The sequence below is a fragment of the Cervus elaphus genome, chromosome 33, assembly GCF_910594005.1.
Source record: "Cervus elaphus chromosome 33, mCerEla1.1, whole genome shotgun sequence".
NCBI lineage: Eukaryota > Metazoa > Chordata > Mammalia > Artiodactyla > Cervidae > Cervus > Cervus elaphus.
Genome location: NC_057847.1, coordinates 30,738,326 through 30,764,094, shown reverse-complemented (window position 1 = coordinate 30,764,094; position 25,769 = coordinate 30,738,326). Strand labels below are relative to the sequence as shown.

At 38.8% G+C, this 25,769-nt stretch overlaps 1 protein-coding gene across 3 annotated transcripts in view; it reads left to right on the top strand.

Annotated features, from left to right (window-relative positions):
* The window catches only part of CERS6 (ceramide synthase 6), a 332,610-nt gene that overhangs the window by 86,357 nt on the left and 220,484 nt on the right, over nt 1-25,769 (top strand). For all 3 annotated transcript variants that reach the window (XM_043894488.1, XM_043894490.1, XM_043894489.1), the window contains exons 2-3: nt 10,741-10,846; nt 21,277-21,407. In XM_043894488.1, coding sequence (XP_043750423.1) covers nt 10,741-10,846; nt 21,277-21,407 — 237 coding nt within the window. The remainder of the gene's footprint in view (nt 1-10,740; nt 10,847-21,276; nt 21,408-25,769) is intronic.

Sequence of the window (25,769 nt, the reverse complement as noted above, 5' to 3'; positions counted from 1 at the left end):
CCATGGGGTGGGGGGAACCCATGGGGTTTCAAGGAGTCAGACAGGACTCAGTGACTAAACAACAAAGCCTCATTGGCTCTCTCGATGTGCCTTCCACATCTCAGGTGTGCTCCTTCCTTGGAGCCTTTGCCTTTAGCTGCTGCTCTTTCCAGAATGTTCTTCTACTTCTCTTTCTGCATGATTTCCTTATCTTCTTAGGAATAGGTTCACTTTCTCAGGAGTCTTCCCTGACCAGTCCATTGAAAATTGCAACCCCATTTCATCCTTCTTAGTGGTCTTTATTGTTTCCTATAGTACTTTTCACTGTCTTGCATCACATTCACCACTTTATTTTTCATCTCCCTTCTTTCCAGCTAGAAGGTAAACTCCATAAAAGTAGGGAATTTTGTTCACTGCTGCATCCCCAACACTTAAAGCAAGGCTGACGCATCATAGGTACTCAATGAGTCATTTGTTAGTGAATCATTAAGCTGTTTACAATTTTCCTTATTATAAAATGATGGTGCATGAAAATCTTTCCATTTATGGTTTTTTTTTTTCTTTGTTTGACAGATTTTCCGAGATAAATATCTCAAAGTGAGACTTCTGAGTTTAGGTGTATGACTACTTCACATTATTTTAACAGTGCCCTTTTAATCAACTTTTATTATTTTGGGGAAAAGAGAAAATGCTTTTATTAATAGATTTTGTTAGGATTGACCAGATCTAAATCTTGTCTAAATTATTTGTATTAAGATCTTAAGCATTGCAGATGACATGATCCTCTACATAGAAAACCCTAAAGACTCTACCAGAAAATTACTAGAACTAATCAATGAATATAGTAAAGTTGCAGGATATAAAATTAACACACAGAAATCCCTTGCATTCCTATATACTAACAATGAAAAAACAGAAAGAGAAATTAAGGAAACAATACCATTCACCATTGCAACAAAAAGAATAAAATACTTAGGAGTATATCTACCTAAAGAAACAAAAGACCTATACATAGAAAACTATAAAACACTGATGAAAGAAATCAAAGAGGACACAAACAGATGGAGAAACATACCGTGTTCATGGATTGGAAGAATCAATATTGTCAAAATGGCTATTCTACCCAAAGCAATCTATAGATTCAATGCAATCCCTATCAAGCTACCAACGGTATTTTTCACAGAACTAGACCAAAGAATTTCACAATTTGTATGGAAATACAAAAAACCTCGAATAGCCAAAGTAATCTTGAGAAAGAAGAATGGAATTGGAGGAATCAACCTGCCTGACTTCAGACTCTACTACAAAGCCACAGTCATCAAGACAGTATGGTACTGGCACAAAGACAGAAATATAGATCAATGGAACAGAATAGAAAGCCCAGAGATAAATCCACGAACCTATGGACACCTTATCTTTGACAAAGGAGGCAAGGATATACAATGGAAAAAAGACAACCTCTTTAACAAGTGGTGCTGGGAAAACTGGTCAACCACTTGTAAAAGAATGAAACTAGAACACTTTCTAACACCATACACAAAAATAAACTCAAAATGGATTAAAGATCTAAATGTAAGACCAGAAACTATAAAACTCCTAGAGGAGAACATAGGCAAAACACTCTCTGACATAAATCACAGCAAGATCCTCTATGACCCACCTCCCAGAATATTGGAAATAAAAGCAAAACTAAACAAATGGGACCTAATGAAACTTAAAAGCTTTTGCACTACAAAGGAAACTATAAGTAAGGTGAAAAGACAGCCGTCAGATTGGGAGAAAATAATAGCAAATGAAGAAACAGACAAAGGATTAATCTCAAAAATATACAAGCAACTCCTGAAGCTCAATTCCAGAAAAATAAATGACCCAATCAAAAAATGGGCCAAAGAACTAAACAGACATTTCTCCAAAGAAGACATACAGATGGCTAACAAACACATGAAAAGGTGCTCAACATCACTCATTATTAGAGAAATGCAAATCAAAACCACAATGAGGTACCATTACACGCCAGTCAGGATGGCTGCTATCCAAAAGACTACAAGCAATAAATGCTGGAGAGGGTGTGGAGAAAAGGGAACCCTCTTACACTGTTGGTGGGAATGCAAACTAGTACAGCCACTATGGAAAACAGTGTGGAGATTCCTTAAAAAACTGGAAATAGAACTGCCATATGACCCAGCAATCCCACTTTTGGGCATACACACTGAGGAAACCAGATCTGAAAGAGACACGTGCACCCCAATGTTCATTGCAGCACTGTTTATAATAGCCAGGACATGGAAGCAACCTAGATGCCCATCAGCAGATGAATGGATAAGGAAGCTGTGGTACATATACACCATGGAATATTACTCAGCTGTCAAAAAGAATTCATTTGAATCAGTCCTAATGAGATGGATGAAACTGGAGCCCATTATACAGAGTGAAGTAAGCCAGAAAGATAAAGAACATTACAGCATACTAACACATATATATGGAATTTAGAAAGATGGTAATGATAACCCTATATGCAAAACAGAAAAAGAGACACAGAAATACAGAACAGACTTTTGAACTCTGTGGGAGAATGTGAGGGTGGGATGTTTCAAAAGAACAGCATGTATACTATCTATGGTGAAACAGATCACCAGCCCAGGTGGGATGCATGAGACAAGTGCTCGGGCCTGGTGCACTGGGAAGACCCAGAGGAGTCGGGTGGAGAGGGAGGTGGGAGGGGGGATCGGGATGGGGAATAAGTGTAAATCTATGGCTGATTCATATCAATGTATGACAAAACCCACTGAAATGTTGTGAAGTAATTAGCCTCCAACTAATAAAAAAATTAAAAAAAATTAAAAAAAAAAAAAAAAAAAAAGATCTTAAGCAAAGCCTTTAAATTCTTTAGATTTATTTTATATTTCTGTAAAATGGGATTAAAGAGGGTTGCAGTTGAATTTAGAAAAGAATAAAGCATTGCAAAGCATTTGACAGTAACTATTAATAAATATCAATCTCCTCCTGGCCTTCTTTCCATAAACCTTTTCTTGTAGCAGCTTTGTCTTAGAATTATACAATACACAGCTCCACACATACACCTACTTACCCAGACACATGCACCTATCTGTATCTAAACATGCATTCATGTCATTTTCAATATTCAATATACTGTTCTCATAAGTTTTACATTTGTGATGCTTTCTGGTGAATGTTGGAGTCTGGGGAGGAGCTGGTGGCTAAGCAATGAATTGAATAAATCACCCCTCTTTGTTTTTTTGTTTTTTTTTCCCTTGGATGTTCATAGTTAGGTTTCTTTCCAGCACTGTCTGGGATGGGACATATGTTATTTTTCATAACTGTGTTTATTTAATCTGTTATTAATTGGTTATAATTACTTTCAGAGATCTTCCAAGTACTTTTATATTTACTATTTCTGATATTCTTCATTTTTTCTTGAGATTTAAGCTTCCCTCTGATTTTGCTTCCTTTCAGCCTAAAGAAGTCCCTCTAGTATTCTTGAAGTGGGGCTCTGGTGGCAGACAAATTGCCTTCATTTTCCTGTCACTTTTATTCTTGGAAGAAAAATTTTGCTGGGTGTAGAATTTTGGGGTGATAACTTTTTTGATTTTGTTTTTGCTTCAGTACTTTAAAGATGTTGTTTCACTGTTATTAAACCTCCGTCATGTCTGATGAGAAGTCCTTTGTTTTTCAAATTATTTTTTCCTGTATATAATGTGCCATTTTGTCTAGTGAGTTTCAGTATTTTCTCTTTATCTTTGGTTTTTACCAGTTTGTGATTTTTTTCTGTATTTTCCTTTTCTTGGAACTTACCTCTTTTGGGGATTCTTGAACTTGCCAAACTGTATGTTTATGTCTTTTATAAGATTTGGGAAATATAATTCTTTCTATTATGTCTTCTAATACTTTCTTCTTCTCCAGTCTTTCTCCTTTTTTCCCTGGAACTCCAACTACCTATATGTTAGCCTTTTAAAAAATTGTTCTACAAGTCCTCAATGTCTGTTTCTTTATTTTGTCATTTTTTTTCTTTCCTTTTCTCAGATTGCATTATTTCCATTGCCCTATCTTCAAGTTCACTGAATCTCCTTGTGTGTCTTTGCCCTAAAATTGGATCATGTTTTCCTTGCTTTCCATCAACATATTAGATTGTATCTGGACATTGTTAGAGTTATATTGAAGAGATTCTGAAATTTTTTTTTTTTTACATTGCTGTGAAGAGTGTTGAGATGTTTTGTGTTAACAAACAGTTTACTCAGTTAGGTTCAAACTGTAGCCTGTCAGTCCCTCAGTGGACCATGGCTTCAGTCTTTATTCAGTTCTTTAAACCTTAGCTCCTACTTGCTTTCAGCTTACCTTGTAAATACATGGCTTGTGGTCAGCCAGAATCATGCTTCCTTATTATGCCAAATTAGGGGTTGGCTTCTCTGTTTTCTTTCTTTTGTGGTTCCTTAGCCAGTCTCTAATTTCCCCAGGCTCCTTCCCTAGTACCCACAGCTAGACAGAGAGTGTGTTTTCCTGTCAAAGCTGTATCTGCTACTGTGATTGATCTCAGAGTTGAGCTGCAAACCAAATATATAAATAAGTAAACGGGAGCTTGCTCTCTGCTGGTTTCCTCCTCCAACTTTTGACTGCCCTCCAGTCTACTTGCGTTTGTTCCATTTCCAGAGCCCTCAGGTACTTGATTTTGTTTTTAGGAGGTTGGCGTGTTGTGCAGTTTTTAAAGATGAAAAATCAATATATTGGGTGCTCATTTCTATCAAAACCAGAGTGCTTCTTCTAATGAAAAACCAATTTATTGGGTACTCATTTCTCCATATCAAAACCAGAGTGCTTCTTCTGATTATTTTTTAAGTTGAAATCTTTCCTGACATAGTTGTATATTCAGATGCAGTTGTAAGAAGGAATACTAAAATTATAGTATGGCATCACTGCCAGGTTACTGGCATTGATAGTCTATTGAACTTACACTGATTTCCCCAGCTGTACATTGTGTGTGTGATTTAATTTTATATACTTAAAGAATATTTATTTATTTGGGTCTTAATTGCACATGTGGGATGTTCATTACGTTACACCGACTCTCTAGTTGTGTCATGCAAGCTCAGCAGTTGTGGCATGCAGGCTTAGTTGCTTGTGGGATCGATCTTAGTTCCCCTACCAGGGATCAAACCTGTGTTCCCTGCATCACAAGATAGATTCTTAACTCCTGGACAACCCGGGAAGTCCCCAAGTCTATGCACTTTTTATTAATCACATGTGTAGATGTGTGTATCTACCACCACAGCCATCCAGCTCCTTTGAAAAGTGTAGGAAGTGCTAGAGTCAGTGCCTGCCACTGAAGATGATTTACACAGTGCGTGCGTGCTAAGTTGCTTCAGTAGTGTCCGACTCTTTTGTGACTCTGTGGATGGTAGTCTGCCAGGCTCTTCTGTTCATGCGATTCTCCAGGCAAGAATACTGGAGAGGGTTGCCATGCCCTCCTCCAGGGGATCTTCCTGACCCAGGGATCAAACCCCCGCCTCCTGCATTACAAGCGGATTCTCTGCCGATGAGCCACCAGAAAAGCCCCTGATTACACAGTACTAAGTGATGAGAGCTGACATGTACCCTGTAAATATTTATTTACATTAAAAAATTTTTTTTAAAAATTTACTCTTTTTCTATATTGGAAAGGTGTTTCATGTAAGAATCACTTCATTTTTGTGTATACCTTTAAGCACACCGTAGCCCGGAGCTTACCTTGGTATTCTGTGTAGAGACATTCAATTCATGTTTAAAATACAAATACATGTTGTTAAATAGAACTAAAAAGTAGGAATGTTTTCGTGTTTTCTCTGCTTTTACATTGTGACTAGTATTTTTCAAAGCTTATATCTTTGCTATATTTACTTTCAAATATGTTATTCTACATGAAAGTACTTCACAATGTTTGATCTTTTGAAGGTAGTGTTAGTGCCTTTGATAAAAAAGTAATTAGGTGAGCGTTTCCTGGTGGAGGCAGTCATCAAAGCTTGAAAGTACATATTCCCTTTCAACTATTATATTTGTAGGTACTCTGCCCCACCCTCATCTTACTGTGTTTTTCTCTCTCCTAAGACAACCCTCGTAAAAGACAACTTTTGTGAAATTCTGTTAGAACCAGCATGGGAGGAAAAAAATCCAGCATTTTTCAAATGGACCATGGTAGTAGGTGGATAAAATTATAATGTTCTGTCATTAGTTTTATTTGGTGTCTAATATGATTTCTTATGGAGAAGGAAATGGCAACCCACTCCAGTGTTCTTGCCTGGAGAATCCCAGGGACAGTGGAGCCTGGTGGGCTGACATCTACGGGATCGCACAGAGTTGGATATGACTGAAACGACTTAGCAGCAGCAGCATGCTTTCTTGAAAAGATGCAGCAGTGATTCACAAATTCTTGGAGAATAAACAAATATAATTTCTATTTTCATATAGTTTTATGTAAAATATATATCATATATTGCTTTTAGGATGATAAAATTATTTTTCTTCTCTCATTTGGAATTTGAAATTAATGTTTTCTGCCTATCTTGTGAAATTTTTTAAATCTTGGAAATTTAGTGTTTGGCTCTGTGTGCTAGGTAAGTTGAAAAGAGAATACCTAGTGAGAGGTTGGTAGAACCTACACAAGAGCTCTATAGGGCCGCTTTGACTTTATAGGGACAATGGAAATTATAGAAACAGCTTCTTGAGTTTGGGCCATCAGTCTTCTACCCTCTGAGTCTCAAATAAGGACCCTTTGTAGATGTAGGTATTTAAGAGAATTAAAATGCACAGCTCTTATGAAAAAGATAGAAAAGGCTTGTGCCATTATATTTTAGCTGATTCGGTCATTCATTTATTCACTCACCATCAAATATTCATTGAGTGCCCACAGTGTGCCTGGTGTTCTGTAAAAATATTTCTTGACAGAGTAACTTCTTTCAAGGGATTCAAGTGGTTTGATTTATTGTACGTACCCATCAGAAGCCATTTAAACCATAAGATCTTCAACCTTTAAACTGAGTTAAATTCGATTAAATTTGACTGTCACTTCTCACATCTTATCCCACAAATCCTCAGAATTTGGGACTTAGCCTGGCCAATAAACAAAGATGGGGAGCTGATGATAATATTCACCTCCCTAGGAAAGAAATATGCCATTCTCTGCTTCCCTTCCCCTAGAGGCAGAGGATACTTGTGTCTCTCTTTCTGCAGAGTGGGGGTGGTGATGTTCCTGCCTCACCTGATTGAGGGAGAGTATATGTGTGTGCTAGGGCCAGTAGAGATGGGAGCTTTCACCGAGGTCATTGCAACCTCTGTGAAAGAGACCACCCACACAGGGAAGAGCTACATACACACACACACACACACACACACACCACGTCTCCTGTGATGGGTGTGGACATAGCACTCTGCAGGGCCATGGAGATTGACGGGGCTCTGGGAAGGTTTGGACCTGGAGAGAATGCCAGGTATCAGTTCAGTTCAGTCACTCAGATGTGTCCGACTCTTTGCAACCCCATGGACTGCAGCACGCCAGGCCTCCCTGTCCATTACCATCTCCTGGATCTTGGTCAAACTCATGTCCATTGAGTTGGTGATGCCATCCAACCATCTCATCTTCTGTTATCCCCTCCACCTCCTGCTTTCAATCTTTCCCAGCATTAGGGTCTTTTCAGATGAGTCCGCTCTTTGCATCAGGTGGCCAAAGTATTGGAGCTTCAACTTCAGCATCAGTCCTTCCATTGAATATTCAGGACTGATTTCCTTCAGTATGGACTGGTGTGATCTCCTTGCTGCCCAAGGGACTCTCAAGAGTCAGGGATGGGCTCAGAAGCTTAAGGCAGCGCTGGTATGGACCCAGTGTGGACCCATGTCAGACCTGAGGCTTGACGATGAGGGTCACTACAATTTATTGCTCACACACTTATAAAATTATTGTGGCAGAATATCAAGCAGGAATGCTCTTGTCGGTAAAGGGGTACCATTAATAATGATGCTGGGACACCCAAGCTCTGAGGGTAAACTGAGGCAAGTGGTTACTTTACCTGCTGACCCTTGTCTTTTTCACTTGCCTGTCTTGTTTCTGGTCTCTTCTTTTCTTGCTTGGTACATTCAAACCTTGTTGGACGCACATGGCTTGGCGCAGCATAGCTGAAGCTGTGTGGGTTGCTGGGTCCAGAGAGTCATGGTGTGTAAATGGTATGGTGTGAAACCATACACATGGCTCCCATCAAAGCTTTTAGACAAAGAGGCCATGTGACATTACGTTTTAACATATACATGTGTTTGTATAATCACGCAATTTATCTATGTAAATATTATCTCTTACATATGAGGACATTGGGCACAGAGAGATCAATTTCTGAAGCTAGGTCTCTGTCGCCAGATAGTAGCAGAGATAATTCCCACCTCTCCTTTAGACATTGTTTTAAAACTATGTTTATAGAGAATCATGTTTATTTGATAATTTTGATTATCAAAATTTCAGAAGTTTAATGATCAAGTGATATGCCTTCTTCAAGATGCTTATTAGTTCTGGAAAGGTAGAGAAGTATGTCTAAAAAAAAAAGTGATTTGAAGTTTAAAAAGAGGAGAAGTAAGGTGTAAAACATGGTATTGTATAAAATACTTAAAGAACCTTTTTGAATGTTTATATGTTACTGGGAAGTGACAGTAAAGGTGAGGAAGTTGCTTTTGAAGAGATTCTATCGAGTGAATTTCTTGACTCTCCTGCTGTCTGCCTGCACATTGTGGGGTACACAGAGAAGGTCTGTTAGCTTGTCAGTGGTACTCACCGCAGTGATGGCAACATTAAAAGCACATTTGCAGAACACAGCCAGTGGATCAGATTTCTTGCCCCCTCCTGTGTGTATCTGGCATTGTCGTATTCACAGATAAAGTGATCAGCTTCTGCATTTAGACTCTTCACTCTTTAGAAGAAGAAAACATTTCATATAGTCTCTCAAGGATGCTGATGCCAAATTCCAAAAGGAAATTTGAACACAGTGTTTCAAAATTTGTAGGAATTAGGAAGACAAGAGAGGACTGGGGAGAAATCCAACAGGGAAGAGTAGAAGGAAACCATTAGAAGTGTTGATTTTGGCTTTTATATCTAGTTAGTTTTGCTATTTTACCTTTTTTAAAAAAATAAACTCTTGCTGACCTCATGTCTTTTCACACCTCTCATTAGGCCTTATGATGAAGAGGCACTAACCATGTAGCAGGAAACTTTAAGGAAACAAGTGGTCACTGCCCATCAATTTTTATTTCTTTCTGCTATCTACATTCGTAGCACCACGATTACTGTTTTCAGTGCAGACCCAGTATTTTAAAAAAATACTACACTTCTTTTACAAAGGTGAGGGCATAGGTAACACGTTTTTCATTCTAGGAAAGGTGGTTATTCTTCCTAACTTTGTTCCAGAGAGCCCAATGAAACAGGAATTAAATTAGATTTTCTGTGTATATCTTTACTTGTTTAGGCTTGCATGTATAGTATTCCATTTTTCTGTTTGAATACATTTTTTTCCGTTTTACTTGAAATAGGACCCAGTGGGATATTATGAGGTACCATGTATGTAAGCTTCTTTAGTCCCTCTTTAAAGAGAAAAGAAATTCCTCCCTTGTTTACTGTTCTTTAACTCATCCACTTTTTTTTTTGCCACACTATGTGGCGTGCTGGGTCTTAGTCCCCTGACCAGGGATCAAACCTGTGCTCCCTGCTTTGGAAGCTCAGAGTCTTAATCACTGGACCACCAGGGAATTACCCCCTGCCATTCACTATTATTAAAGAAACTTCATCTAAGATTTACTCATGGTCTGTTGTGTATATTTATTGGTTGCTTTTGGCCAATATTAAATGAATTTGGGTCATATTTTCATATAATATTGTATTATTTGCATTTATAGAAAATGTTAAATGTCACTATTGAAAAGGTGCATTATACCTTATTTCTTGAACGTTTAGTTTAAAACAACTCTAATGCTTTTCTTTTAAAAAAGGTCTTAGAGACATCATCAAACCTTTGAGGCCCCATGTCCTCTGTCTGCATGCCTCCCGTGCCTCATTCACACTTTAAACACAGCCAGAGGTGTAGCTAAGTCGTCCTGTTCTTCTTGACATAGTCATTTTCTTATGATAAAAATGGTGCAGCTGATGTTTATATTAATTTCAGACTTTTCAGCTTGGCTGGGGCGTCATGTTGTTTGACACCTTTCAAGACTCCTTATGAGAAAGAAGCAAATAATCATAAAGCAAGGAATTTTAAGAAGTCATAAAAAAGTGGGACTGAACATAGCACACTTTGATCATAGAGACAAAATGGACTGGGGTTGATCAAAAGCATACTCTGTGTGTGTGTAATCAGATGGTGAGTTAACACTTTCTCAGTAAAAACATAACATGACTTGTAAGAAGAATATACATCATTCCAAAGTCATAGTTTGTTTGGTTTATGTATCTCATACCAGTATATTTCTCATTTGTAGTCTTTCTATCCAGTCAGTCTCATTAGAACTTACATATCAGGAGGTTTAAATGTTTTAAAAGGATTTCTTTTTTCACTGTTACTGCTGGGGGATTAAAGGAGGAAAAAAAGTTAAATCTGCTTTATATAGGTCCTGACACATGAGTGTTGACAATGTCTTATCATAAAATCTTATCAACACTTTATTGGGACAGTTGAGTAATGGTTACCTGATAACAGTAACAACAGCTATAGAGAGAATAACATTTTTTTTTTTTTTTTTTTTTAGATTTGTAGCCAAACCATGTGCCATAGCCCTCAATATTCAGGCCAATGGACCACAGATTGCCCAGCCAAATGCCATTCTGGAAAAAGTCTTCACTGCAATTACAAAGGTATGATTGTCCTTTTCTGGGATGTGAATTGTTATGACCATGATCCTTAGTCTGAAATCATTTAATTCCCTCTCTGTGGAGTTTCAGAACTAACGTTTGACTAGCCTCAGGCCTGAACGCATGGAAAGCTCACAGGCACTGTGAGTAAACAGAAAGGGAGAAGCCAAACCCACGTGGGCATGTTGGAGGCCTGCGTGTTCACTCCCAAGTGTATGTGAGAAGCTTGGCCGTGAAGCGCAGTCTAGATCAGACGGTGAGGGCACTAATTCTCTGCCTCAGTCTCACCGGATGTGAAGCAGTATGTACGTGTGACGGTGGGGTGGGACTCTGTGGAGGCGACTGGGAGAGCTGAGGAATATGATGAATGTAGCTGTGAGGAGAGGTGCCCATGTGCTTACGGAGTTGTCCATATGTTCTAGCAGTTATGATACACAGGCCGATGTGAACAAACATGGGAACGATGGAGGGAAAGAAGGGCTGTCATATGAAGCCATGAAGAGCGAGGGTCCAGAGAGTTACAAAGTACAGATTCACTGTAAAGAAAATGGGAGAGGCGATGATTGCTCTGGTGAGAGTTAAAGTCCAAACCAGGGTGGAAAGAGGCGAGCAGGGGAGAGAGGAAGAATGTAGAGAAAAGATTCTCCTCCACTGTCAGCTGGTCTCTCCTTCTGAACAAAAAGAGGAGGAAGAAGACAGACGTCAGAAACCCTCAAGCGAAGGCCATGAAAATGCGTCACAGCATTGGAATAGCTTATTCTTACTTAAATCTCTCTCTCACCTTACTCTTTCATGGAAAAGAAAGGAGAAGCACAACAGTCTATGAGAAATATTGTGCGTTTGCATATTAAATGGTTTGTTTTCCTGCTTTCACTTTTCTGGGAGAATTTCTCAGGCTTCTAAGATGTGATTTGACCATGTTAAGCAAATTTTATTCCTTTTTTGGTATTTGTATTGCTAACCATTTTTATTGGTTCTCTCTTGTTGTAAAATAATTAATTCAAATTTTCAAACATGTTTGTTTATTTTATGGTCTACATTTCTGCCAGGATTCTCTAGGGTTTTTCCCTCTATTCTTTTAAAAATGATATTCTTCTCAGGAAAGTGAAAGAAAGCACACAATGTTTTTTATATCTCTGCTAAGAAGAAGAGTAGAATAAGTGGAATTTTAGGAAGAAGAGTAGAATAAATGGAATTTTTGTTTTGTAGGATGATTTTAGACTGCCACTTTCTAACCTGAAGGGACTCATGTGATAGAATGTTTAAAGGAAGAAAATATTAGGAAGGAAATTGCATTTTTATTTATTAATTTGTTGCAGCAAACACATTTTCCCTCTCTGAAACAGCAGATGTGTAGGGAGTTATAAGGGCTTCCCAGGTGGCTCAGGTAAGGAATCCGCTTGCCAAGGCAGGAGTTACAGGAGATGCAAGTTTGATCCCTGGGTCAAGAAGATTTCCTAGAAGAGAAAATGGCAGCCCTCTCCAGTATTCTTGCCTAAAAATATCCAATAAACAGAGGAGCCTGACAGGCTATAGTCCCTGGGGCACAAAGAGTCGGGCACGACTGAGTGCCTAAGCGTGCACACACACACAGGGAGTTTATAGGTTTAGTTTTTTACATGTGATTACAGCATATTTGTATTTACCTTGTGAACTACTCTAAATGCATAAAAATGAGTTTTCTACCCAAATGTTACGCCTCCCTTTAGGAATCCTGCGGTAGATGTTTTATTTCCCTTGCCTTATGTTTATTATGGTTACTGGGGAATTTTTCTCTATAAAGGTAATGAAAGGATTTTGCAGCCAGGTTGACTGCCCTGGAGGATATTTGCTTCTAGCTAATTTTAATGATCATATTCTCTTGGTTTCCAAGGTGATTCTTTTAGAAATTTCTACATGATTAAAGCAGAAGCCTCAGGTTTTGAATTAAATGCAGCCAAGGCTGGAACTGTTTTTCCCTGAATTCTTTGTAGTTCGCCAGTGTTATCTGTGATATGAGAAAGGAACAGATCAGCTGACCAGAATACAAGCAGCAGGATTTGGAGGGTTTGAACAATGATTGTCCAGCATCCTGGCCTTGACCATGGTTCCAGTTCATCTTTGAAGAAGGGCATGTTTATCATCTTTCAAGTGTGAAGGGATATTCCCTTAGAACCCTTAAAATCTACTGTATGCAGGACTGGCTACATAATTTTTGGAGGCTAGTGCAGAACTAAAAATGCGGGGCCCCTTGTTCAAAAAGCACAAAAAAGGTGCCATTAAAGGCATAAAAAGAGAAAGCCTTTTCCTTTCTTGTGTAGTTTGTCTCTCTTTTGACCTGTCAAGATTTTTAATTTGGTATTTAATGCCATGCCTCTTAGGCATACTCATGAGGCAAGTGAAAACCCTGACAGATACCCAGGAACCCCACCCTGTGATTTAGTGCACACACAGCCCACTAGCTGCTGAGTTCTGTCTCTTTCCAGCTCCTGGGTTAACATGTCTGTCCTTTTCAGGCCAGAGGGAGAAGTTGATTCAGGCCTCTCCCCTTCCCGTAGGCCCACTGTCCCAACCCATAGTGGACAGGGGACCTGCCAGTGTACTGCATTCTCTGCTTCAAGACATACTAGGTACCTGGATTGGAGGATTGGAGTGAGCAAGAGGCTAATCCCCACCGAGTCAGCCACTAAGGACCTTGGGACGCTGCTGGCCCAGGGAGCAGGTGGCTGAGACACCGTGGGGTGTGAACACCTAATCCCACTCCTTTGCATGTTCGTACCTAGGGCAGCAGTAGTCAGTCAGCAGGAGTGGGCAGGTGAAACCTGGAGGCCCTGGGGAGCTAGAGGACAGGGAAGGAAGGTACCCAGCCTCATCTGGGGGCAGTGACGGGGCTGTGTGTGAGCCAAGACTCTGAACCCCTGACATAGGCTTCCCTATGGGAGGTCCCTTCCAGTGGGCCTCCTATACAAAACACCATCCCCATAACACAGTTATCAAGAATTTCAGGATGGCAGCCATAGAATTTTAAACCCCAAGTGTGAGCCCTTCTGAGTCTGGATTCCTGTGTGAGTTCACTAGTCACATGCCCTGATTGAGCAATTTTCATCTGTGAAATTAGCTGATAAATGCGAACTGCTTCATAGTCTTTGCTGTCTTTCCTGTTGAGGTAACATCTGCATGTCTTTTTCACTCTTTTTTTTTTCCCTCTGTAAAGCTAAAATTTTATAAATATTTCAGAGAACCTACCTCTGTTGTAAAATAATTAAAAGTATTGGTTTTGGAGCAGACTTGAGTTGTGTATTGGAGCATTGGCTCTGCTGTTGCCTAGCATTATGGCTTTGGACTATAAGTCAGTTAGTAAGTGAGGGAGCTTCTATTTGGGTCAGGAGCTCTCTCCTTTAATTTACATTAAGAGCACCTGTGGAGTTAAATGTAGATTGCTGCATCTTGTTTCTCGGAGGAGGCAATGGCACCCCACTCCAGTACTCTTGCCTGGAAAATGCCATGGACGGAGGAGCCTGGTAGGCTGCAGTCCATGGGGTCGCAAAGAGTCAAACACGACTGAGCGACTTCACTTTCACTTTTCACTTTCATTGGAGAAGGAAATGGCAACCCACTCCAGTGTTCTTGCAGGGAGAATCCCAGGGACGGCGGAGCCTGGTGGGCTGCCGTCTATGGGGTCACACAGAGTCGGACATGACTAAAGTGACTTAGCAGCAGCAGCAGCAGCATCTTATTTCTAGAGATTCTGATTCAGTAGTGATGGGGCTCAAATATCACCGATTATAAATTATTAGACTCATTCAAATGAATAGCATGATTATTTTTCTTTAGTGAATATTTTGAGTTCATGTTTCTTAACTGATTATATTCAGAGTTATCTGAATGAGATAGATATAAATTAATCAATTATTTTATCTATTTATTTATATATCTTTCTAGCTTTTGGCATATATCTGTAATTGTAACAGCCTCATTTTCTCATCAAAGCAATTATTGAACCATTAAGGGTAAAATATATTTGTCAGCTCTGAAACTAGGTTTTATGATCTAGAGAACTATGAGATCATATCATAATCTGCTTCTGGTCTGTTTACACTGTATTTTAAAAATTACATGCAGGTTTCTGATTAGTTTTTCCTGATTCTCCTCTTATGCCTATTTCTCTTTTTCTTTTCCATCCTTGTATGTTTGTTTGTGGAAATTAACCTGGGTATTTCTGGTATAAAAATATTTATGTAAGTCAGAATAATTAATTTTTTTCCTTAGGAGTCTTAAAAAAGGAAAAGAACTATGAAACAATTATAAAACATAACAATAAAAAATACACAAAAAAAGAAGGAAAATCTTACAATATTTACTTTTTGGCAAACTAAGAGATGTATATCTCCAGATTTCAAAATATATGTAGAAAGCCTAAATAAAAACAGCTGGGGTTGGGCAGAAGCCAAGAAGGAGGAAGTAAAAAGCTTGAAGTGTGGATAGAGGACCCTGTGGGAATAGGTTTCAGGAAAGTCAGCAAAAATGACAGCTCCTAAAGGTAAGACCAAAATTCTATCCACTGTTTGCAACACTAGGTATAGTAACAAGGCTGGTAGATGCCCTCCTAGACTCAGTTTAATTCAAAGAAGTGGAAGAAGTACACAGAAAACTACAGGTGGATGGCACATTTTCAGGAGGCAGTGTTCTTTGGAGGCAAGGGGTAGGCTACCCACTCCATTAATCTTGGGCTTCCCTGGGGGCTCAGACGGTTAAGAATCCACCTGCAATGCAGGAGACCTGGGTTTGATCCCTGGCTTGGGAAGATCCCCTGAAGAAGGAAATGGCTACCCACTCTAGTATTCTTGCCTGGAGAATTTCATGGACAGAGGAGCCTGGCAGGATACAGTTCTTGGGGTCACAATGAGTCAGACACACCTGAGCGACTTTCAGTTTCATTTTTCTAAACTACAGAAGTACCCTCCCTATACTACCAGCAGCTGGTCAAGAAAATCCAACTCAATCAATGATGGGTAATAAAGAAGAAACACACAGAATCAAAGACAAGAAAAAGAGTACGTAACATCGATTACTAACAAAAATTGTCACTGCAACAAGGAGGCCACAGGGCAACTGAAAATTGCAATCAAATATTTTTACCATAGACTTTATTTTAAAAAAGCAATAACTCTGTTCAGGAAGACCATAAAAAATAAAATAGAAAACCTAAAGAAAAAAATAGTTGATCAACAAGAAGAGATGTAATATGAGCTGGTTAGTTCAGGGAAAAAGTACTAAAACTATCACAGAAATGAAGACAAATTTGGAAAGAACACAGGAAACACTAAATGTTGCAGAAATCTCAGTGGGGAACATGGCAGATAGAAATAATAAAGCCGAAATAAATGAAATGAAAAAGAGGTAAAAATAATTAGATATATAGAGCAAGCAGATATAGCATCTGTATAATTGGAGTCTCTTAAGGGAAAGCAGTCTACTTTTTGTGACCCCATGGGCTGTAGCCTCCCAGGCTCTTCTGTCCATGGAATTTTCCAGGCAAGAATACTGGAGTGGGTAGCCATTCCCTTCTCCAAGGGATCTTCCTGACCCAGGAGTCAAGCCTGGGTCTCCTGCATTGCAAGCAGGTTATTTACCATCTGAGCTACCAGGGAAGTCTGAGGAGAAACAAAGTAAAATAAATGTGTTAAGAAAATTTTCCTAAAATAAGTGGAGATTTATAATATGTTAATAAAATGCAGTAAAAATAGACCCAAGTAGGTTTACACCAGGACTTACTAAAGTAATTAGATTTGAAATATAAGAGAAATAATTCTTGGACAGCAAAGAATTACAAGCGAAAAGGCAAAAAAAATGACATCATTTATCTAGGGAAAAATATCCATATGACTTTAGTCATCTCTGTAGCAGTATTGTATAAGACAACATTTTCCAGTATTTTCAAGGAAAATATGAACTAAGAATTTTAATATTTAGGTAAATAGTTTTTATAGTGTAAAGGCTAAAGACAAACATATTGAATTTGCAAAAATTGAGAGGAATTGTTCCCATGAGTCCTTTTTTGAAGAAACTTTGTGAGTATTTGGAGAAGGGAATGGCAACCCACTCCAGTATTCTTGGCTGGAGAATTCCATGGACAGAAGAGCCTAGCGGGCTACAGTCCAAGGGGTCTCAAAGAGTCAGACACGACTGAGTGACTAACAGTTGTAAGTATTAATTTCAGCTGACCAAGAGATTGTTGGGAATACTGATGAGTTTTGAATATATTTAAACTATAGAACTGAGATAGAAAGAAATGTGAGAATTAGGATGACAGAACAGAATGTAAACATTCTATGCTCTCACAATGTAGAAATGATACATCTCACAATAACTGAGTTGAAAAAGGGAAGGAAGGTGTGAGGTAGAGTAAGTTCATTAATTTCTTAAGCTCTAATAGCTGGGAGTCAAAGCTTATCAGTTTAAGCAGCCAAATTCAGTAATAGAAGAAAGAGCGTATTTAATAGTACATGAGTAAACTCTGAGAGAGAAAATTATTGACTAATATTAGGTGAGGAAGGAAGAGGAAATATGCTAGTTTTAAATATTGTTCATTTGGAATTTTTATTGACTGAAAACAGAAGAAAAGTCCTATGGTTATATGGATTACCAGTAGAATAAAAATTACCCACGCAAAGAAAGGGACATCAGCCATATTTGATTTGATAAAATTTTAAAAATTAAATTATGATAACAAAACAATTAATGTGAAGTAAGTATAAATAAGTGCTTCCCTGGTGGCTCAGTGGTAAAGAATCCACCTACCAATGCAGGTGACGTGAGTTTGATTCCTGGGTTGGGAGGATCCCCTGGAGAAGGAAACGGTAACCCACTCCAGTATTCTTGCCTGGAGAATCCCCATGGACAGAGGAGCCTGGTGGGTTACAGTCCATGGGGTCACAAAAGAGTCTGACAAGACTTAGTGACTAGCAATAACAACAAAGTATAAATAAACTTATATCAATGAATATAAGTGGGTTTACCTCATCTAATAAAAATAATTCAGATTTAGGTCACATAGCTTATGAAATAGACATTGAAAATAAAAGGATGAGTAAAGGTTTATAGACAAATATAAATAATAAAGAAAGTGGGGTTTCTGTTTTTATTTAAAGAAAGAGTTCTGGACCAAAAGGTTGAAATGAAATGAAATATTGGCTTTTTATTGCCAAAGGATACAATTCACAATGAAATTAAAATGGTTATGGATATTCATGCATTAAATATGAGTGTATCCATATACTTATAGAAAAGAACAAAAGAATAGCTTATTTGATAGTAAGAAATTTTAATTTATGTCTGGGTCATGACAGGTCAAAATATGAAACAGAACATATAAAATAAAGAATATAGCAACTAATTCTAAAAAGCATAATGAGGATGATTTAAAGGGTACATTTAGAACCCTGTATTCTGAATATAGAGACTATACTGTCTTTTCAAGAACATGTTAAATATTTTTTTTTTAAATATTTTTAAAAATTAACCTTTAATTATATAAAAATGGTAACAAATTTATAAAATAGGCACAATTTGCTAATACTAGAAATCGGCAAAGCTCTTGCTTTCTTAATTAACTTTTGTGTAAAAATAAAATTTCAGAATATTTAGGAAACAGTGATGAAAGTACTACTTATGTACTATGCCAAAGTAGTACTCAGATGAAAACTCATATTCATATATATATACATACATACATATAAAACCACTTACTTAAACATTGGAAAAAGAACAACAAAATAAATGAAGGCAAACAGAAGGAAGAAATTAATAAAGATAAACATAGAAATTGAGTTAGCAAAACTATAGTATTGAAAATTAATCCAGAATTACCTATCTGTTTAATTGTTTTAAACCAGTCAGCTAACATTCATGTCCAGGAATTTCTCTCTCTCTATATGTGTATATGTGTCAAAGCTATGGTTTTTCCAGTGGTAATGTATGGATGTGAGAGTTGGACTATAAAAAAGCTGAGCACTGAAGAATTGATGCTTTTGAACTGTGGTGTTGGAGAAGACTCTTGAGAGTCCCTTGAACTGCAAGGAGATCCAACCAGTCCATCCTAAAGGAAAGCAGTCCTGAATATTCATTGGAAGGACTGATGCTGAAGCTGAAGCTGCAATACTTTGGCCACCTAATGCGAAGAACTGACTCATTTGAAAAGACCCTGATGCTGGGAAAGATTGAAGGCGGGAGAAGGGGACGACAGAGGATGAGATGGTTGGATGGCATCACCGACACAATGGACATGAGTTTGAGTAAACTCTGGGAGTTGGTGATGGATAGGGAGGCCTGGTGTACTGCAGTTCATGGGGTTGCAAAGAGTCTGAGCGACTGAACTGAACTAATATGTGTATAAAATAACCCATGACAATGTTATTTATTGCAGCATTGTTTATAGTAGTGGAAGTGTGGAAGCTACCTGAGTGGGCATTAGTAGTGGAGCAGATAAGTAAATTGTGGCATGTCCATGTAGTTCTACAAAAGGAGGGTGTTCCTAATAGTGTGATGTGGAAATATCCCAAGATAAATTGTAAAGTGAAAAACTCAAAGTCCAAAATAATACAACAACTTTGTGTGAAGGTGTGAGAGGGTGGGTATAAGAAGGCATATTCAACTTTGCTTATATTCGATAAGATAACTTTGGGAAGAAATTGAGTAGCCTATTACCTGGTAAGAAGGGGAGAGTAGGAACTGAGAGAATAGGTACAAATTGGAAGGTGAAATTTGGGATAATTTTTATTTTGTGAACCATATGGATGTTTTACCAATTCAATCGACTTAGAAAATGAATGAAAATTAAAAATGAATTCCTTTAAGGAAATAGTAGAGCCAGGGTATTCTTATTGTAGGCTATGCATTTTCTCTCTATTATATTTTTAAATTGAGAGACAGAGAATATAACCAGGTATTCTTCTAAGAAAAATACCACAAAGTACATGCCTCACTGAAAGTTAGCAAATAACTTTCACAGACCCAAGCTCAACACATTTTATAACCTCCGTCATAATACTAAGGCCATTTGCTGTGTTTCCTGTGTGTCTGACACCTGAATTTCTTGAGAGCCTTTAAAAATGTGTCGCGTGTACATTCCACCCTTAGGACTTGAAAGCTGTCGGCCTGTCTTCCCCTATCCCATTTGTGGTTCTGTCTTCTGATTATTAACATCTCCTTAATTGTAAAGCAAAGGTAGAATAAATAAAGGAGTAGAACTAACTCCGTTTAGTTTTGTTGTATGACAGGTGACCCTCATGTAATTGTTGGCAGGATGCTCTCTAAGACACAGAAGAGAGGAGGGACAGAACTAATATGTACTGAGATTTTGCATACATTTTTGCATTTGGTCCTCAGCACTGTTTAGGTGGATAAGTAACCTTCCTTTGAACAGGTGAGGAAACTGAGGCTCAGAAAGTTCATCAGAACAAGAACTGAACCTCTGTCTGTCATCTCCTCATTTTCTAGAAATGAGAATGAGAAACAGAGTAATATCGTTATTATTGTTGTTCAGTCGCTCAGCCATGTCCGGATCTTTGCTATCCCATGGACAATAGCCCACCAGGCTTCTCTGTCCATGGGGATTCCCCAGAAAGAATACTGGAATGGGTTGCCATGCCCTATTTCAGGGGATCTTCCCTATCGAGGGATTGAACTGGAGTCTCATACGTTGCAGGCAGATTCTTTACCAGCTGAGCTACCAAGGAAGCCCTCCCGGAATTTGCTCAAACTCATGTCCACTGAGTCGATGAGGCTATTATATGACAAGCATAAATAGGGTCTCTTTCTACTTCACCAAGTTTGCATTTTCAAGTAATGCACAGTCATTGTAAAAAATCTGATGGAGTTCTAGTCAAAAAGAAGACCAAGAAAAGAATAGTCAAGAGGAATGTATAAAGAAGTGAAGAGAGGGGAAATTTGAAGAGGAAGAAAGAGAAAACATGTCTTTTAAGTGGAATTGGTACCTTAGGCTAAAATGGCGTATTTGGGGATTATTCCAGGCTTTTTGTCTGTCCTACATTGTTTTGATGTTTGATGACTGGGCACAGTATTTTCTCTTGAGAAAGTGAAATATTTGAATGAGGTCTTTTGGCCAACTCACTTTTACTTAACTCCTTTCCCTGTAGCTTGGTGGAGCTAGCTTAGCCAGTTGGCCATTTCATTGAGTCTTTGTTGCTGATAAGAAGTACAAGCATTAGAGTGAGATTTATATTTTCAGTGTTGTTTCATAATGAGTAGCTTTTCTTGTCCTAAGTGGTTGTTTTTGTTCATGCTGCTGTTGGAAGGCCTTGGTCCTCAGTATTCAATACAGCAATCTAAGTAGTGGATAGAAAATACAGGGAAAACAATTATCTCCAGTATAGACAAGGGCAGATCTGTTTATAGTGAAGATGAAAATGTTTTCCTGGTACCTTGTTTCATAGCATCCTGATGAAAAGAGATTGGAGGGCCTCTCCAAGCAGCTGGACTGGGATGTCCGCAGCATTCAACGCTGGTTCCGACAAAGACGCAACCAGGAGAAGCCAAGCACGCTGAAGAGGTTCTGCGAGAGCATGTGAGTTGCTGTTTATCTTTTTGAAAGAAAAACCGGTTTAACTTATTCATTCCATCCCTGAGGTGAAAAATAATGGCTTGATGCAGGCTCCAGCAGGACACCCCCGCAAAAAGAAGCATGCCTTCTGGTGGACAGAAAGTAGTCCCTGAAAAACTGGGGGATAGTAGTTTGTCAGAATGTGTGATTTCTACATCTGGTGCAGTAAATGAAGTTTGCTTCCTAATGGAGTTTCAACACAGCAGGCAGATTACAAGAGCTACAGTGGTATTTTCAGTCAACTACCTTTGAAATGCAGCACAAAAAGCCATTACTTTTATATTTTGCATTTTAATAGAGGGGACTTTATCATGATGTTCTTTCCACTGATAAAAGCTGAGATACTAGGATATATTATCAGAGGGTCATGATAATGTCCTGTCTTCCTGGAGTTTTAAGAAATGGCTATATTATATTCTTTGGTGAGTTTAATGAAGCATTGCTTGAAGTGGGGGGTGGAATGAAAGTCTCTTCCATTTCTGAAATGTGAGCTTTTTGATGTGTAAATTAGAAGTCAATAAAGCTGTTAAAAATAGTAAAAGACCTGCGGAGAACTCTTTTGAGCACAGTGTTATTTTGAACTAGTAACACTCAGAACCCATATCTGTAGAAAAGTTAGAGAAAGAAATACTGAAGCTTCAAGCACATCCCCAACAAAGGCAAAATTCTGGCTCGAGACTGGTTGCTCTATGTGGTCTTCATCCTTTGAGATGAGACTGTGCCTTTGTCCAACAGTGCTTTTTTCTTTGGGAGCTTTTTCCTGACACCTGGTCCCTTAAATAATAATGCTGTCAGTATAGCTTTTGGGGTCGAAGTTGCATTTTCAAGTTTAGCTTTCAATTATGCTGAAAAAGTATGTTAACAATTGCAATCTGAAGCTTAGAGGGAAACGTAATTTTATGGGAGAAATGAATGAGAGGCAGAATAATATCATAAATCCTCAGGCTGGATAAATATGGGAAACATAAACAGGGTCTTCAGAAGGTCAGAATATTTATAAAACCTGGACAAACAACCTAGCAGATAGAATATGCAAAGCCCTTCCTATAATTGAACTAGTGGCAGTTTATGGAAGAAGGATTTATGGATCTGGGCTCCTGATCAAAAGCCGGAATAGCTTCCTGGTCTGGTTGTGCCACATGCACAAAGGGCCTGGGCTCCATTGCTGAGCCGCAGGTCTGAGTAGAGGTGAAGAGGGCTTCTGAGGTGGTGCTATTGGTAAAGAATTGCCTGCCAGTGCAGGAGATGCAAGAGAGACAGCTTCGATCCCTGGATCGGGATTGTCCCCTGGAGTAGGAAATGGCAATCCACTCCAGTATTCTTGCCTGGAAAATTCCATGGGTAGAGAGCCCTGGTGTGCTCCAGTCCATGGGGTTGCAAAGAGTCAGACATGACTGAGCACCCACACATACAGGGTCTAGGCACATAGCCATGGGGTGAAATTCGTGTGCCATCTTCCTTTCCTTCAACTTCTTTGGTAACTCAGTGCAGTCCCTTTCCATTCTATACTGAGTCAACACCACTTTCTGTGCCAGTATGCATAGGAATCAGTCACCTGGATCTTGTTAAAATGCATCTGATTCAGTTGCTCGGTCTGGGATAGCAGCCAAAATTGAATATTTAACAAGTTCCCAGGTGATTCCGCTGGTCCACTGACCACATTTTGAATAGCAAAGCTAAACAGTGTACTAGTGTCTTCTTCCTGAATTCAGCTGAATTTTATCTGCATACCACAATTACCAGGATGGTCATAGTTATAATCAGTTAAAAGTGTTTTTAAATGATGACTAGAGACTTGGTAATGTGAAAGCACAGTATGGGTGGGTGCATACATTACTGATTAGGATCTCCTCCCTCCAGAAGCTTCACATGATAGTGTCAAGGGGATGGGACAGAATATCTGAGTATGTGTGGATCCACTGGAGATACTAAGAAATAAACGTGTATGTGTTCTGTATGGTTGGTATGGACAGGCAGTAAAGATTAAAGGAGAAAGATCAGCTATGGGTTAGGGTGTAAATCAGGGTTCCTGGGACTAGAACAGTCTGTACCTGTGGCCTTGGCCTCTCCTTTGTTGAACTTTGCTTTGAAACTCTCTTCTTTCTTGACTGCTGAGTTGCCACCAGGTTTTCACTCTTGCCTTCCCAAGGGCTGTTGCACCATTTGCTCTGCATTTTCACTGGGTCTTTAATGGGCTGCTTCTCCAGATTTGACCTTTATTTTTCTCATTCTGTCTTCTACCTTCTCTCCCTTCATCAGCATCTTCCAAAGTTATGTGTCCAGTGCAGAGGTTTCTTCTGCAGCATCATTCTGCTGTCTCCCACTGGCAACTCTGATTTGCTTTCATGTCTGACTTCCCTCTTTCTCCAGTTGTTTGTATGCCTCCATTCTGTTACAACTGGAAACTCAACCCAATTAGCCACTCCCATTGGTTCCATTAGTTCTTTGTAAAGCCAACTGCTATGGCGCTGATCCTAATTCCTCTCCTAGGTCTCTTATTTATCTCATACTTACAAATATTTCTTTGCTACAAAAAAATATAGTTTCCTAAAATGCTACTGTGTCCATGATCTGTTGGTTGACAACTTAATGATTTTTCTGTAAGATAAATCTTGTAGATAAATCAAGAGCCTCTTGATGAAGGTGAAAGAGGAGAGTGAAAAAGCTGGCATAAAACTCAACATTCAAAAAAATAAGATCATGGCATCCAGTCCCATCACTTCATGGCAAATAGATGGAGAAACAATGAAAACAGTGACAGATTTTATTTTCTTGGGCTCCCAAATCACTGCAGATGGTGACTGTAGCCATGAAATTAAAAGATGCTTGCTCCTTGGAAGAAAAGCTATGACAAACCTAGACAGTTTATTCAAAAGCAGAAACATTACTTTGCCAACAAAGGTCTGAATAGTCAAAGCTATGGTTTTTATAGTCATGTATGGATGTGAGAGTTGGACCATAAAGAAGGCTGAGTGCTGAAGAATTGATGCTTTTGAATTGTGGTGCTAGAGAAGTTTCTTGAGAGTCCCTTGGACAGCAAGGATATCAAACCAGTCAATCTTAAAGGAAATCAACCCTCAATATTCATTGAAAAGACTGATGCTGAAGCAGAAGCTCCAATATTTTGGCTGCCCGATGTGAAGAGCTGACTCATTAGAGAAGACTGTAATGCTGGGAAAGATTGAAAGCAGGAAAAGGGAACAACAGAAGATGGGATGGTTGGATGATATCATTAACTCAATGGACATGAGTTTAAGTAAGCTCCAAGAGATAGTGAAGGACAGGGAAGCCTGACGTGCTGTAGTCCATGAGGTCGGAAAGAGGCAGACATGGCTGAGTGACTGAACAACAACAATATCTTAGGTTCTTTAATCTGAAAGCTAGAGCCTTGCTTTAGTTTGTTTGGTATTAGCCACCCAAATGACCCCTTTCCTTCTAGAGGGCTGTGTTTTCACTGTCCACTCCTTGGTCATTCCTGCCTCAGTTTGTGATATGTTCTTGGCATGAAACACCTGCATTCCTCTGCCATACCCTTTTATCCCGGTTTTATTCTTCAGACCGCACGCCTTCTCAGTAATCTGCCATGACACTTGGATCTGGAGTAAGCACTAGTTCTTCTGAATTGTCAGAGTTTTTATTGTAAGTACTAGTCAGTTAATACTGAATCAACATGCTTTGTTTATGTGAATATTTAGCTTTTCTTAGCTTGTCTGTGTATTTTCACCCTAATTGTGTCACATGTGCTCCTTGAGGACACAAGAATTGCATCTTGTTTTTCTTACATTCTTCTCAGCCTTTATTACAACATATAGAGTCTGCTGAGTAAGTATTTTTTAAGTGACTGTATGTTATGAAGGCATTATTTTGGAAGGGTTTGCTGATCTAAGTTGGCATCCCGCCTTCCCAAATGAAGAGTGCCTAATATAGACACCATTTGGCTTAAAATTTGTCTGGGAAAATTACTGAACAATGAGCCAATTTCAAAGACAAGAGTTCAGAGGAAAGATTGAGGTGGCAAAGGAGAACATTTAGACAACACCTTGAAGAATTAAGCAAAATTATATTTGTCTATGTGTATAGATGTGTATGTCATAGTTATTTGTTCGTCAATATAAAAGATGATCTGAAAAGCTTGTTCTTAATCAGGGATGCACTTCACAGGCACCTGCTCTGCTTTTCAAAATACACACGCCTAGGCCCCACCTCAGGATGTCTTATTCAGTATGGTGACCAAGTGAGGGCCTATCTTGGAAAGAATACCCTGGATACTTATAATAACACATCCCTGGTTAAGAAGCACTAATCTCTGAAAAGAGATGACTGCTT